General features: G+C 38.4%; 1 protein-coding gene and 1 long non-coding RNA gene across 7 annotated transcripts in view; one reads left to right on the top strand and one right to left on the bottom strand.

The window, feature by feature from the left end:
• capu (formin protein cappuccino) overlaps positions 1-15378 on the bottom strand; it is a 36355-nt gene that overhangs the window by 9626 nt on the left and 11351 nt on the right. For 2 of the 6 annotated variants that reach the window (XM_036812864.3, XM_070999568.1), the window contains exons 2-5: positions 14981-15323; positions 10262-10612; positions 7545-8117; positions 4679-5143 (exon numbers count right to left, since the gene is read on the bottom strand). In XM_036812864.3, coding sequence (XP_036668759.2) covers positions 4679-5143; positions 7545-8117; positions 10262-10612; positions 14981-15323 — 1732 coding nt within the window. Of the gene's footprint in view, positions 1-4678; positions 5144-7544; positions 8352-10261; positions 10613-14980; positions 15324-15378 lie in introns of all 6 variants that reach the window. The other 4 variants (XM_036812865.3, XM_036812867.3, XM_065868848.2 and 1 more) reach the window with 4 other exon arrangements.
• Positions 72-1251, top strand: LOC139355193 (uncharacterized). The gene is made up of 2 exons (XR_011605938.1): positions 72-348; positions 791-1251. It is a non-coding gene; the product is annotated as an uncharacterized lncRNA (long non-coding RNA).

The raw sequence follows: 15378 nt of genomic DNA, 5'->3' as shown, positions 1-15378 counted from the left end.
TTTTTAAAAACTACAGAGATGGTAGCAAAAATACTTTAAACTTCTGGAAACAGTTTGAACAAATGTGCAAAGATAATCGTTTTCTTCTGTGTGTAGATAAGATTGCAGTTGTTGAGAGAGAGAAAACTAGACAAGTAGAGTAATATTAGTTGGCCCTGAGAAGGTCGCCTGCATTATCAGTTATGGTTATTTTTTGATAGGGTTTCACCGCTCTCTTCCATTGAATCATTTGTCTAAATTTACACTGTGCTCTTCAAGCACGTCATTGTTTTCTTTAATCATCGGGGTTAAATTTCGGCATAAATTGAACTGAATCAAACTTTTTTTTCCCATTTGATATATCTACAGGTTTGTTTTGGTTCTTCAATGGCCCTATCTTTTAATAACCCTTACGGAAAGTGAAGTGTTGCTCTATTCAGAACTTTAGATAGCTGAAAAATCAGATTGAAAGTGTCTGTAAAATTGATGTGAGCAGTGATAGATTAAATCGGTTTGATAGGGCGCCTTTAAAGATTGAGTGACGCAAATCAATAAATTTAAACTGCACCACGTGGTGTGTTGACTTGAATTTAAAAAGAATATAAACATATGAAAAATACATTTATGGAAAGTGTAGATACACTAATGACAGTTTATTAAGTGTATTAAAGAGAGAGAGATTTAAATGTTCAGATTTCAGGAAAAAATATAGACTTATGCCTATTTATAAATTAGAAAACTTCCTATTTTGAGGTACTCCTATAAAACTAAGATACTTTCTTTAATACATTTGTCCTGCAACCTTCCAAAGGACCTCGCTGGTTGTTTCCTTTCCATCAACAGTATCTATATCTATCCCCCACGGACTCATCGGAATTGGGTTCACAAGATCATTAGCACCCACCGCATGCAAAGTTGATGCCGAGGATTGCCATTTTGATATCGATGATGGCATCATTTTGGGGGGCGGACCGGAAGGAAGTGCCGGCTTAGCTGGTCATCGGTGGCCGAATCCTCGTTCCAATCCTCATCCTCATCAGCAGTTGGTATCTTTGTTGTTCCTGCCCCAAATGTCGTTGTTTTCTGTTGTTGCTGCGCTTGGCCTTTATTGCTGGCGCCGTCGCGGCGTTGTGGCAAGCGGGTTTCCAGTTTTGATGAAAACTGCGCCACCGACGACGCACAACAAATTTGCATAACTGCTTGCCAGGCGAATGCAACCACCGTGCACGGAAAGAAATATTTAATAAAACTAGTTTATTAAATTTTTTGTAAGCCTACAAGTGAAATGGGGCTGTTTATTTTTTTGGGAATCCATATCGTATCGCATATCGTAATTTATGTCTAAAACCCTAATATAGTACAAAATATAGGTACAAAATTTTAAAATGGAAGTCTTCGTTCAAGCTTTATAATTGTTTTCATATTGCGTGTCTATTGTAAAGATATTGTGTTACTCAGCTTAAGATTTACTTACTTAGACCTTTAAATAAACTTTTGAAAAATAATAAAAGATTGCAAGCTGTTTATTAACTGAAATAAGATTATTCATTAGTTTATTAACTAAAATAAATAAAAGTCCCATTTACCACTTGTGATTTTTTTTCAGTGCTGGTTGGGTGGTGGGTGTACGAAGCGGCTTAGAAGTGGGTGGTGCGATGGGTGGCAGCGGTTTTTGGCGCCTCACGCATGCATGCGTTGCATTCATCAACGGCAGAGTGGCGTCCGCTCTCTTCACTCCGACAAACAGAACGGATGAGAGCGAAACGATGCCACAAAACCACAAGGCAGAATGCAAAATGAAGCAATGAAGATGCAGCGAAGAATCGGACTAACGCGACTCCCAAATACCCAGGTATATATATTTAAAGGAAATTTAAAATAGGACTGAAACTGGAACCCCCTTAGAAATATTTTTCATTTTATGAGAAGTAAAAAATTTTAACAATTTTAAAAAACCCACTTTTTAAGTAGGAACTTTTAATGTATTTTCTTTAAGTATTTCGAAATATTATTATTCAGTTAACCTGATGAAATATTTTAGGTACTCAATGCTTCCTGCAATTTCGGCTACAATATACCAACGATTACGAGGTATTTTAAGTAGAGGAAGTGAGCTTTATAGCAGCTACTTCCTCTTACCCGAAAAAATATTGTTTCATTACGCGATAGCCGAAAACATTGTCGTCTACACTTCGTGGCAGGCAGAGCTCCTTCAAGTTGGCTTTCGCCACCCAATTGGTGGCCCTCATCCCGGCCAGAATCACTTCATCCAAGCGACGTTGGCGAACGTGATGTTGTCGGGCATATAAATCAGATTTTTGGTCCGAAAGCGGTGCCGGACGTTGCCTGATGAAAAGTCGCGACAAACAGCTTCTGCCCTTATCCCGCGTCCATCCCGAATTTTCCCAGTCGCATCCCATCTTCCTGAAAAGCCACGAAGAATTGATGGCCACTTCAGAGACAATGACGTCGACGACGAAAACGCGAGATGCAAAAGACGCACTGGGGAAAAATTCTATCTATTATATCATATCCTATTAAAACATTTTAATTTTTAGGAAATACTTATATAAAAATATTAAACAATTCCATTAAAATAAATATTCCTTGTTCTATTTTTTAATAATTATATGCCATCATATCCCGATCAAAAGCTGATATCTTAAAAAATATACTTTCTTTCTTTATCTTTATATAACCAATCAAAGTTCTTTAAAACATTTAAATTTTACAGAAAATGTATACAAGATATGGTATTTTTTTATAATTTAGGCTAAGCATTTTTTCGAAGTGCAGCAAATTGCGTGACCAGCCGCACTACGGTCCCCCTCCCCCCTCAGTTTTGCCAGAAAAACCCCCCATGTTGCAGCTTCTCTTCTTCTTCGCTTGTTTGCCCAGCGAGGCGTTAAAATGTTTGTTTGCATTAATTTGCAGCAGACGACAACGGACGATGAGGATGAGGATGATGATGATGATGGCGGAGGATCAGGATCCCCGGGTCCTGAAAAGCGGGAAGGCTGACAACGATGAGCTTACCAATTAGCGCTTTTTGCCCCCTCCCATACCGCCCACCGGTGGGCGTGGCATGTGTCAAAAACTGCGCCTCCAAAATGCCCGCGATGCGTTTGAAGCGAAAGTTTTCAGGCTTTTCACTTTGCAAATTTTTGGGTGAGTGGGGGATTTTTGGAAATAGTTTCGTCCAAGAGCCGGAAATTTGCAGACGGAATTTTCGAACGCACAACAATGTGAGCAAAGAGTATTAATATTTACAGTGGACTTTCGATATTAAGAAGTTTAAGGAAAGTAACTAATCTGGGAAATGGAATTTGGTTAGTTAGAAAACTTTGATTAAACTACAAAGTAAATCCTTTTAAAAATGGTGGTTTTAAAAGTATGTGCTTGATTTACAGTTCAAGTAAAATAGAGATATTTGCTGTTAGCATTTAAATCATGTTTGTAAGAGATGATCCTTACTCTTAATAGGCAGTAGCAACTATTTTAATTTAAACGATGTTCTTAAAAATTCCCATCAAAATACCTTGGTAAGCTGGGAACATATTTTTAGTTACAGAGTGAATACTGTATAGACACATTTTCTCACATGTGCAAAAATTCCAGAGATTTTCACTCTTGGGAGACGAACTTACCGTCTTTCCCCGAAAGTATGCCACACATTTTTGGGCTGTGAGGATGGTGCAACTAGAATAGACTATATGGAATACGTATACCTATGTGCGTGTGCACTTCAAACACTTGCGAAAATGCTAACCTGGCAAGTTTTGCCCCTCCTCTCCTCTATTTACATACAAAATTTCCCAATTATGCAATCATTCAACTTGATTTGGCTTGCTTTTCTTGACTGATTTCCAGAAGGAAAATTGCAAGACGGGTGGTGAGAGTGGGTGGGAAAGTGTGCTGGAGCTGAAGCAGGCAAATTAATTGTTAACTTTAAGCAAACAACAAACGCAATCAAACGTGGAGCACCGGCAGAAAAAAGAATGAAAGGGAAGAGAAATGGAAAGGGAAATAAAATTAAATGTTTCCCGAGAAACGACACAAAAGGCAAACAGTAAATGCGCAGAAATCGCAGAGGTAACCTTTATATTCCTCCCGCCAAAATCCCTTTCCCCAGACCTCTTTTCTTGTTTTTTCCCGATGTTCCTGCCTTTGGCATCGCTTCACTGGAGTCGCAGATTGAAGCATAAAGCTCAGCTCAAAAATGCGAGAGCACTGGGTTAATACTCTAAAAGACTTTCTACGAACGTAGTGAAAGAAAACATCAACTAAAAAATGGCATTACAAAATCTGAACAAAGAGCTCTTTCAGTTCTATTTTAATTGGGAACTCCTTGAAAACTATTCATAACCTTTCAAACTTTAATAACTGAATCTTACAATATTATCATTTTAAGATTTTTTAAAAATCCAAGTTTCTTGGATCAACGTTTTTGTTAAACCATATATGATGGGGATGTTTTTGACGTTATAGGAAAAAGGGATGTCATATATTTTGGTTATAAAAATTCCATATTAATTAAAACTCAACATTATTTGAAGCCATATTTAGGAAGTTATGTAATAAAAATAAAGACAAGTACCCTCTCAGTTCCCCTTAAATATTTTCCAATCTTAATGAGACTTTTCCCATGCCCACCTCTTATCTTTAGAGTATTTAAACACGAATATTTGGGCAAACTTACCTTCGAACTTTTCATATGCAGCGAAGCTTAACTTTTCCGGTACATAAGATGAGCCACGTCGCGAACCAGCTCCACTGGCCACGCCCCCTGCGCCGCCCACGGCTGAATCGGGCGGTAGGGTTGCCACCAGCAGCGAAGATGAGACTGGAGTGGCCAGCAGGGTGGTCTCGTCACTGGCGGGGCCCAGATTCGGGGGATTGGAGCTATTATTGCCAGCCGAAGATTTCTCGACCGTGAAGCTGGCGACCTTCTTCAGCACATTGCTCGACAAAAGGGGCGTGGTGGGCGTGCCGAAGCCGGGGGGCGGCGGTGGGAGGGGCAGGGGCGCCGTGTCATCCTCAACGTTTTCAGAGGCGGCTGCAGAATTCGTTTGAGACTGCACAGGTGTTTGAGATGATTTAAACGAAATTATAACAGTTGATTGCGTTTCCAGCGACGACGAAGGTCCCGAAAGTCCTGTAGCTCCTGTGGAAAACGAATGAATGACGAGGCAATGGCATTAGCTGGATAAATTTGTATAGAAATTCCCGCGATGCTTAAATAAGTGAAAAATTGAGGATAAATGTATTCCTGGCAGCGCATAAGTCACTTCCCATAATTACTGGTTAAATTCTAGAATATTCGGCAAACGGGCGCCGCCCATCATTTATCATTTTTGCCAGGGGGAAAATTCTGAATAGTCAGGTATTTGAGAGAAAATTTAAAGCTTTTTGCTTTGGGAGGCCCCTTTCGGGCAGTTTTTGATTTACATTTCATCATCAAGCCAATATTTAGATGATTTGCACTCATTATGTCAAAATTTATGGGCAGCAGCATACCACTGCCCCTTTCTAAAAATAAACATTTAAAATGGGAACGTAAGTCTTTTGAATGACGCTTTACAAATATTTTCTCAAGCTTTGTACCTTGCTCTTTAATAATCCCCAACCGCTGTCAATTTTTAAAGGATTTACATTAAATCGAAATTCATGTTCGCCTGCTCCGCCGCCAAAGATAAACATATAATATTTTTAGTGCATTAAATCTTCCCCTGGATCCCTGATTTCGAGGAGCAAATTTTTATAGTCCCTCCTCTGCGATTGAGTAGACCCAGTGGAGCGCTTATCGCAGCCCATCATCATTGACTGTGTGCCCGAGTGGTTCCTTTCCCCGCCCTTCGATTCGGCGGATAACTCCCGCGTGCATCATTCTATATAACATGATTTAATTAAAATTTAAACTTTCTTTTTTTTGGGGATTTTGCCTGCTTCCCTGCGGAGCCACAATGGGGAATCAACAAAGTCGGGGGCAAAAAGGAACTGGAGCTGCGCCTGAAGCGCCTGTTTCCGGCCAACATTTTGTAAACAATGAAGACGTGTTTGCAATTTTTAAGTTTTTACAAATGTTTTTTTGGTGTTGGTAGGTAGTATTTTTTACCCCAGCCAGAGGGGCCGGAAAAAGCAGCGAACCATGCTCGCTTTTGTTTATTTTTTGTTTATCGAGCCGAGCGAGTTGGGCCAACGCAATTAGGTGAATTTCGGAGCGGGGGATACTCGGCGATTCGGGGGCAATTATATATTTAAAATATCATGTGGGGGCGGAGGAAAACGAGTCCTTGCATAAATGTGCCAATAATTACTTTCTGCCTGTTTTTTTTCAATCTTTTTTCGGCAGTTTTCTCGCGCTTTTTTGTGTTACAAAAGCGCCGCTGATCGGATCAGTTTTGAAAACAAAGAGTGTTGGTGGAGTAAGGGAAAATTGGGATGACTGTTGCTACATGAGTTAATTAAAAAACTTTGCATTAAGGTCCAAGGGCGAACCCTTTTTTCTTGCCGTTTTCTTTCCTCTATAAGGTTCTATAAAAAGGGAATTTTCTATTTCAAATAATTACTTCATATTTTGAATGCCTATTAACTTCAAGTGTTCTCATGTTTGGTTCAGACAACTCTATTTAAATTAGCTCTTTAAAATGCTTCTAACCCACGCTTAACTGCGTAAATAGTACAGTAATGAATAGAATTAGTTAAGAGGTTTAAGAAGTGTTAAGGCGTAGACTCCTACTCCAGTTCTTTTGCTTTAACCTTCGAAGAGGACGATGGGCTTTTCAATTTTGGAAAAGGAAAACAGCACTCCGAACTACAGTTTGACAAGCACTCCTGTGCGACCCTTGTTTACCTTTGAAATTGGCGCAGAGCGAAATAAGCAACAATCTGCTCAAAAAAAGGGACAACCTTTTAGACATGTCTCTTCCTTCATTTTTTTCGGCTGAAGGACCACTTTCTAGCGCACACATATGGCTACAAGTGGAACACAACAAACAAGGCCAAAATCTGGTAGATTGGCGTTTTTAAAGGGGCTATAGGCCTTTTTTAAAAATTCTTTTGGGGGCTTTCAACCTAATTTCTCTGGGTTATACGATTAATTCATTAATCAGTAATTGCTCTATGCAAACTCTGTGCACTAATTTAATTTTAGATTTTACTAAACAATGAACTTTATCGAAAATCTTTAAATTGCTTTAAACACTTTGCATATTTTAACAATAGTTCGAAATTACCTCTTTTGTCTAAAATGGTTTTTATTTGCGTGAATGGATGGTCGTTTAAAATTAAATTAATTGTTGTCCTCGGGCCAAAAACACACGATAAACAAGAAGCTTTAATAATACGTAAATTAAATGCAATTAGTTTAGCTTGATATTTACACTTCATCACTATGTCAATTGAAGTTTTAAATAATAGATTAAATGCCTTATCAATAAATGTAAGATTTATCATTACTAGCATAGGCGCACTTTCTAGAAAGAATACTATTTATAAAGAACTTATTGGAAAAGGGGTTTTTGTTAACTGACTAATGAAATACCCTCTTCTAAATCTATTCTTACCTGTTTCGTTTGGTGTTGATGAGGAAACACCTGGCGGTGTCTGACTGACGGCTGCTGTGAATCGGGAGGATAGGTTCTGTAGCTCCACCTTTTTGGCCTTGGAAACGTTGAAGAGTTCCCCGTTTCCCAGGGGCGAGTCCACGCGGGGTCCCGATCCCTCCATACTCCCCGGGGTCAAGGGGGTTCCCGATCCACTGCCCAAGACTTGGGCCAACTTCTTGCCCAACTGCAGGGCCATGAGTTCCTCGTCCGGCGAACTTTCGGCCGGGCTATTGGGTGCTACCAAGAGATCGGTATTAAGCAATACGGTAGCCTGATCCGCCCGATCCTCGACCTCCTGGGGGTCATTGGCTATGCTGAGGTAGGTGACGCGGGTTAGGCTCAGGCAGGCCAATTTGTCAGCTCGACAGCGTTTCTGCAGCTCAAGGACTGCCTTCGCGGTGTTCGGCGATAGTGTGTCCACCGAAGTCACACTGATTTCGCTCAGTGGACGATCGCGCTTCGATTTTTGATTTACGTCGCTCCTAGCTGCATTTAGGTAGTGCTTGTTTACGATCAGTTCGTCGACGGGATCTGTGAATAGGGAATCATTGCTTGAACAACTGGTGCACAACGATCTCCGATCGTAGGGATAATGGCGGTTGATTTGATGGGTTCGATGATTATGCTGGTGAAGTTGCCTCTGTCGCTGCTGCAGCTCCTGGTTTCGATGCTGAGTTAGGGTATCATTGGAGGCATAGCAACAATCGTCGCTGCTGCAATTGTGGTACTCTAGCGAATCGGTGTAGTCCAAACTGACCACGTCGTCTTTGTTTTCGGTTAGCAGTTCAGAGTGTTGGGGTTAAGTTGAGAAAGAGACAAGTGATATAGAGAAGTAGAAAGATTTCAGGAGGAGCTTAGAAGAGCCCTATGGAACATAATCAAAAAATAAGTATACCAAAACTATAAATGTAATAGTCCGAAAAACATTTAAAAAAAATTAAGATGGTAACATTTTAGAAATGTATTACAAAATATATTGTTGCTTTGAAACCTCATCAAAATATGTATGAAGTTAAATTAAGAAATAAATTCTAGTTTTATATGTATAACACTTTTTAATCAATCAGTAATTGTTATAGATGAATTTTTGATAGAGCTTAATAGATATTTATTTTTCTAATATTCAAATAAAATATCTTCCGCTCGCCGGAGTAGTTTTCACCAAAGAGCCCAAAGTGCGATGAGCTCGCTGCTCAAATATTTGGAATTAAACAAAACAGTATGCCAACTGCGGCTCAAAATGATTTATATGCCATTAATCCACGACGGCGATGGCTCATTCACAAAAAAGCGACATGTGTAGGAAATAATAATTAAACAAAAGTAAATAAAAACAGGGCGCCACTGGAAGCCGGAAGAGAGTGTTCAAAAAAGAAGAGAGTGCTGTCTCAGAGAGACGGAAAACTGGAAAGCCGCAAAATTATGAAAACCTATATGGAAAATGGTCAGCTGGAAAGAAAAACAGGGGGAAAAAAGGTGTGTGCTTGCTGCGGGCCAAATGAAAATGAAAATGGGAAAGGTTCGAGAAAATCCCCCAAAAGGTAAACAAAGAAAACGCTACAAAACAGAACCCGAAAACTGGTTTTGGTTATGAAGAAAAGAGATGGGGATGGGGGTTTCGTTTCGGAAAAAAAGCGTTGGCGTCAGTTGCCTTCTCTCTTTCAAAAGTAAATTGTTTAATTTGTTGTCCATGGGCAATTAAGGAAGGCAAATTGAAAGCAAAACAAGAGCCCAACTGGAAAGATGAGCCCCGATAACAAAGGAAAAGGTACTCCCCTTTTCCCAGATATAAAAGAGTAGAGGAGTAACACCAAATAAACACCTGTAGAATGCTAATTCTGTCACTTGAAGGGCACTTTTCCCTATAAACATTCACTTTTCACTTTCTTCACACCGCATTCGTGTCTGCCCTTCTGAACTTTGTTTTTATTTTGGTAATATCTAGTTTTCCAGAGGGCTTTACGATTTCAACATGGAACGATCTGCGCGGAAGCGAGTTCAAAGCGTTACTAACAACCAACTGGTTTGGAATTAAAACCCACTGGAAAGTCCAAAGCCGCACAACAAAGAGAGAAACGGGAGAGACAGAGAGAGAGAGAGTGAACATATAGATATAGAGAGAACGCAAATCGGAGAACCGCCAGAGAAATATATATATTCACTTTTTGTTGACGGTCTTAAGCTCGAGTTACATGAAACGAAAGCAGAGCAGAAACGTGAAATGATCATATGAGATATGATCGACGACAGAAATACCTTTTCATATGGAAAGGAAAAGGGGAGAATGATAATACTTAAGGTTCCAATAGATCTTGCCTAGCATTTTTTATTTTATTCCATTGATATATGTGTAATTCCTAAGTTTTGAAGGTTCTGAAGCTATTTAAAAATACGTAAAGCTTACATTATAGAATGTTATCACCTAACCAGAATTCAGACAACAACTATGTTTATATGTAAGTTTCTAAAATAAAATATTTATCGTGTTTTATTTTAGATACCATCATACAAAAAGGTATTTTTGTATAGAAGCCTTTTCTTTATCCATACCCTCTTTGACAAACAGATCGACAAACTCAGCATACCCAATGTTTCGAAAATATAAGTACTAATTAGCAAAGCAGCGACGTCGAGGGCAAAAATTGCATGTGTTTTTGAACCGAGACTGAGCTTACCCGCAACCACTGTAGTTTTTCGCGTTGCTTCAGTGGTTTCTGCAAAAAGCTGTTCAATGAACGCACAGTGGTCATCACCAGGGGCATTTTCCCCCCGGTTTTTTCTGGGTTTCGGTGGGGGTTTCGGCGGAGGTTGCGGTGCTACGCGTCTTTTGCGGGGCTGCTTGGTCATTGGGGAGTTTTTTTCTTGAACTTGCAGCTCCTCCCTCGATAGAATTCCCAAATATTCCTCTTCGTTTTGGATATTTTTTTGTTGAATCGAGAACTGACAGAGCTGGCTCAAATGGCAGCGATCCTCATTTTCGGCTTGTTTTTGCAGTTGCTTTTTTAGTCTCGGCGGTTTCGCAGGCGCTTTACAAATAACGAAATCAGTTTGCATACTTTTGGTCTGCAGCATTTCAAAAATCTAGTATTTTTTGGTGACGAATGTAGTTGCTTTGTCAAACTTTTCTCAAATGGATAATATCATTTTCAAAGTTTTATTTTTTGGCGGGACTTAAAAGGTTGCTAGGAGGCAAGCCATAAGTGTATTTTTAAAATTTAAAAACATCCCAATCATACCTTCTGTTCATGGCTATTGAGCTTTGATCTTATTATTGCATTTGAAACGAATTTTGGATAGTTTTTGAGTAAATTTTTAGAAAAACTGACATTTCCAATAAATGCTACTGAGGATAGTTAACTGATGATGATACAATAACAGAAATTGCATAGACATTTCTTAAGTACATAAATATACTGGTCATTATGGGAAATGGGTTTTCATTAAAGCGTTCTTTGTAATTATAGATTGACAGACTCAATACGTAAAATAGTTCTGTACTCGACATTCAGTTCCATTAAATGCTCCCAAAAATATGCAAAACAAGAGTTGCAAAACGAATTTAGATTTTAATGTTCGGTATTTAAAACGCTCAGTTATTACAATATTATAAACAAATTGTAAACAACATTAGGCAGTTGTTAAAACTACACACATGGACAAATAGATGGTAGATGAGTGAGTTTACAACTTTACATGGAAATGTACAAGCGAAACTATTAAAACTAATTGCCATAAATATTAGCGGCCAGCCACGTGCCATGCCAAAAAAACTTTTCCACCATAATGTGCTTGTCTATACACCCAGAGAAAAAGTGCACAGTAAAAATAAATAGATTCATATATAAAATGTTCATATTACACATTTAACATACAAGCATTTACCAATGAAATATGTAAGTTTTAATAACAACATAAACGGGTTTTTAAAATATATTTCTATTTATTTGGAAAATTGGAAAGTAGTCAATAAATTGTAGGCCCATATCAGTTCGGAAATATTAAAAACATAAAAATATTGCCATGACTTTTCCCTGGGTGTACATGTGTTGGTATTATTGGGTGTGTGTATTTGTGGGAGTGCGTGGGTGTGGGCTTAATTGAGCACGTTGCTAAAACTCCGCCAAAGGCTGCAGTTTCCCCCTAAAAAAGGAGTCCTAACGAAAACTCAACGATGGGATGGTAAATCCATCTCCTCCAAATTTACCTCGGCTTTCCATGGTTTTTCCATCTGCTCTGGGGTATTTGATATCGTTTGCACAGTTTGAGGATGTGTTTTCTTTTCGTGGTAGGGGAAAGTAGGGAGCCACGATTTTTGGTATCTCACCAAATTATGCTCAACAGAAGTATTTGTATCACAAAAAAATTTATTTAATATAAATAAACAGGAACATAATTAAATTAGAGACTTTAAAAATCAAAAGATATCGCTAAGGAAAGCAGGAAAATACCAATCCCTTGTTAAGTGTCCTTATATAGAGAAATGTTTTTTCTGTTACATAAACAGAATGTTAGTTAGCACAAAGATGTATTAAGAACATAGAAGTATTATAAAGAACATAGGAAAAGAGTACTTTTTTAGACTACTGTTTCTAATAAAATCTAATTCAGATCATCGTAAAGCTGCCTATAGGTGATTAAACATTTTTTATTTCTCAATCAGTTGGTCAAAAATTTATACCACAAATAAAAGGAAATTATTGTAAAATTTAAAAAAGTTGACTACACAGTACACTTTGCATTCGAGCGGTACTGATTGTCGGTACTTTATTCCTCGAGCCTTATGCGATTTGAAGGGGTTCCCCGCCCCGTTCCGCACCTCCTTTGGGCGCTCCTTTCTTGGCCCCATGAATCATGAATTTATGCATTGAAAAGGCCCCAAAAACAGCTGGGTGCGTGCGAGTGAATGAAAGGGAGAACCGCGTTGGGGGCTATGGCTATATCATCTCTCTGGGCTGAAAGGGAATTTTTGATATAGGAGACCTCTCCCCGAATCCCTTCCTCGGCGAGGCACGTTTAGGATTTTTCGTTGATTTGATTTTAGGCTTTGCCCCGCTGCAATGCCAAAAAGCTTCTTGCAACCGAGGGCTGGAGGAGGCGGTTTTGATGGAGCATCTCTTTTCGCCTCTGAATTGCTTTTTGATATGCGCCTCAGCCTTGAACGCGTTTTTCGCATCTTTGTACAAGCGCGCAAAAAACACAGGCCCAAAAAGAAAAAAGAAGTCCATAAAAAGGTTTGCCGAGTTAGTTCGCCTCAAAATTGAATGCATTTTGGAACCAACAAGTTTTTGAAGTATGATTAATAGATTTCTTGGGCCTTTAATATTAACATTAATTTGAAAATTTTTATCTTGGATGAAAGGTGAAATTTTCGTGTTTTTAATTTGGTTAGGCCACCTTAACTTCTTTATATTTTAATCGAGTTTTTATCTCTTAATTTCTTATAGTGGGTAGTTTAATTGGGGTATACCAAAGTCAATATAAAGGGTTTCTACTTATAGAGCACCCCTGCCATTTAAAACTATTTCCTTTGCTAACAAGAGCATTAAGAGTTCAGTTTTCGCGCGTCGTAACCCTTTTCGCCCATCGAAATATTTTCCCAGCTTTGTGTGATTTTTTGGCGCTGTTTTTTTATTTGGGTTGTACGAGACGCCTGCAGCTTTTGAACTCGTTGCGTTTTTCTTATGGCTGTTAATAGACAGTCGTGAGTTTTTGAAGTGGGTCTCTGTTCCTTGGACCTGTTTTTTGGGTTCTGTTTTGTGTTTCTGATGTCTGATGCTTTTTTTACGGTTTATTTTTTCGCATTTTCAGTTTCCCAGTTGCTGAGTTATGATGGCGAACGTGCTTTGGAGCTTCTGTTTATGTTTTGGTGTGTGTGCTGCCGCTTGGCTTAATATTTTTAAAGGGGGCATCTTAAAGATTTCACATGAATAACTAAAATCTATAAATTTTTGATTTCACTTTGCCAAAAAAGAGAAAGAGAGAAAAACACAAGAGCGCTCTAAGTAAAAAATATTATTTTGCCAAGGCAAAATGCCAATAAGTTACAAGCTACCGAAAAACTTCGGAATTTTTGGCTTCGATGAAGGATGATATATAAGTGGGAAGAAAATCGTGGATAAGGGGAGTTTTTGTATGAGAATAAGGTGCCTCAACAACAACAAATATAACAACAGAGAGAAGCTGGAAAATTCGGAAAAGTCAAGCGTTGGGAAAAAGGGGGGAAAATAAAGGAACGATAGGGTGAAAGAAATTTCATAAAAAACTTCAATAAAAAGTTTATTTTTTGTTCGCCTTCTTGTTGTTGTTGTAAAAGTTTTCCGAAAAATTCTTATTTAAACTCCGCTTAAATTGCAATAAAGTTGAGTTGAAGTGAGTTTGATGGACAGTCTGTTTCAATAATTTTAAAGCTCGGAGATGGCTAGTTAAATAAATTGTATTAAACATAAAATGTTATGAATTGTATTACTTTCATATGCATTTCCAAGCTCAATAGCTCACATTTTATTCAAAAAACATTGTGCAAAATGTACAATAAATATTTTAATTGCAAGTATTAAACTGGCATCAATTAAACTTATCGATTAGGTGAAAATATAGTTGATAATTAATGAAAGAACACAATTAAGGCAACTAACGATTGCACACAATTATCCATTTAAATGCCAATTATTTCCTTCTCACATTTCTGACAAATTTAATTGCTGTCATATTGGGTTTCCTACTGAATATAAAAAGATTTCAAAATGAATGTTGACCATTTGTCAATTGAGCAAGTTGACAATTGACCTTACAGCTCCGGGCGGCACTGTAGTCTGGAGCTGTGGAGTTCTTTATTAAAAAAAGTCTCCAAACAAAAAGTAAAAATAAAAGCTGAAAAATTCAAAGCAACAATAGAGGTAAAAATAAAGTTGGCATATTGAAAAAGGCAAGGAAGAAAAAAGGGCAAACCATTTTTTTTAGAAATAGAAAAGCTGACAAACTGAATTTGATGCACACCAACAATAACATCCAGAATTACAACAACAAATAAAGTTAAGTCCTCAACAAGGAATAAACAATATAAATAGCAACAGCAAAAAATGACTGCACAGAGAAAAAATAAACTAGGGTTTTATAAAATGTAATGGTAGTTTGAAAAATACTTGTTTTTTTAAGTGACTTTAAATGCAATATTATAATAAATCACAGAATTTGGTAATTTATCTTTATTTTCAGTAAAGAGCCATAAAGTTGTATATACAATATTTATTTTTAATGTATTTTCATAAAGTAAATATTCTTCAGACTTCTTTTAAAATAAATAAATAGGCTACATATTTTTAGGAACTCTGTAAAATTAAAACCCCTTTATTTTTTCTCTGTACACTGCTATGGGAAATTTGAAATTGACTTACGAAAATCGATTTGTTCGGCACTGGCATTCAATTGTCCATGCTCCACTTCCGTTTCCGCTGCGGTCCAATCGCAACTTCCGTCGCCGCCGCCCGCCAAATTGACCTCTAGACTCGAGCCCGTTTTCGGCGAGTGTAGGAATGCCTCGCGAATGCGTTTCTGGCCCATCAACCGGCTGAGGACGCGGACTCGGCTGTTCCGCCTTTCGACAAGGGCCCCGCCCACTCCGCCTGCGCCACCGCCCCCTGCCACTCCCACCCGCAGAAGAGTGGCGCCACCTGGCGGTGACTTTTCATCGGTGTTCGCCGAGCGATTTTGCGAATTCCCCATGTTGTTGTGGTCGTGCTGCAAAAGAAGTTTACAAAAATCAATTAAAAAACTTTTCAATCAGTCGCATTGT

Source organism: Drosophila suzukii, chromosome 2L (assembly GCF_043229965.1).
Source record: "Drosophila suzukii chromosome 2L, CBGP_Dsuzu_IsoJpt1.0, whole genome shotgun sequence".
Taxonomy (NCBI): domain Eukaryota; kingdom Metazoa; phylum Arthropoda; class Insecta; order Diptera; family Drosophilidae; genus Drosophila; species Drosophila suzukii.
This window is presented reverse-complemented; position numbering and strand designations above follow the sequence as displayed.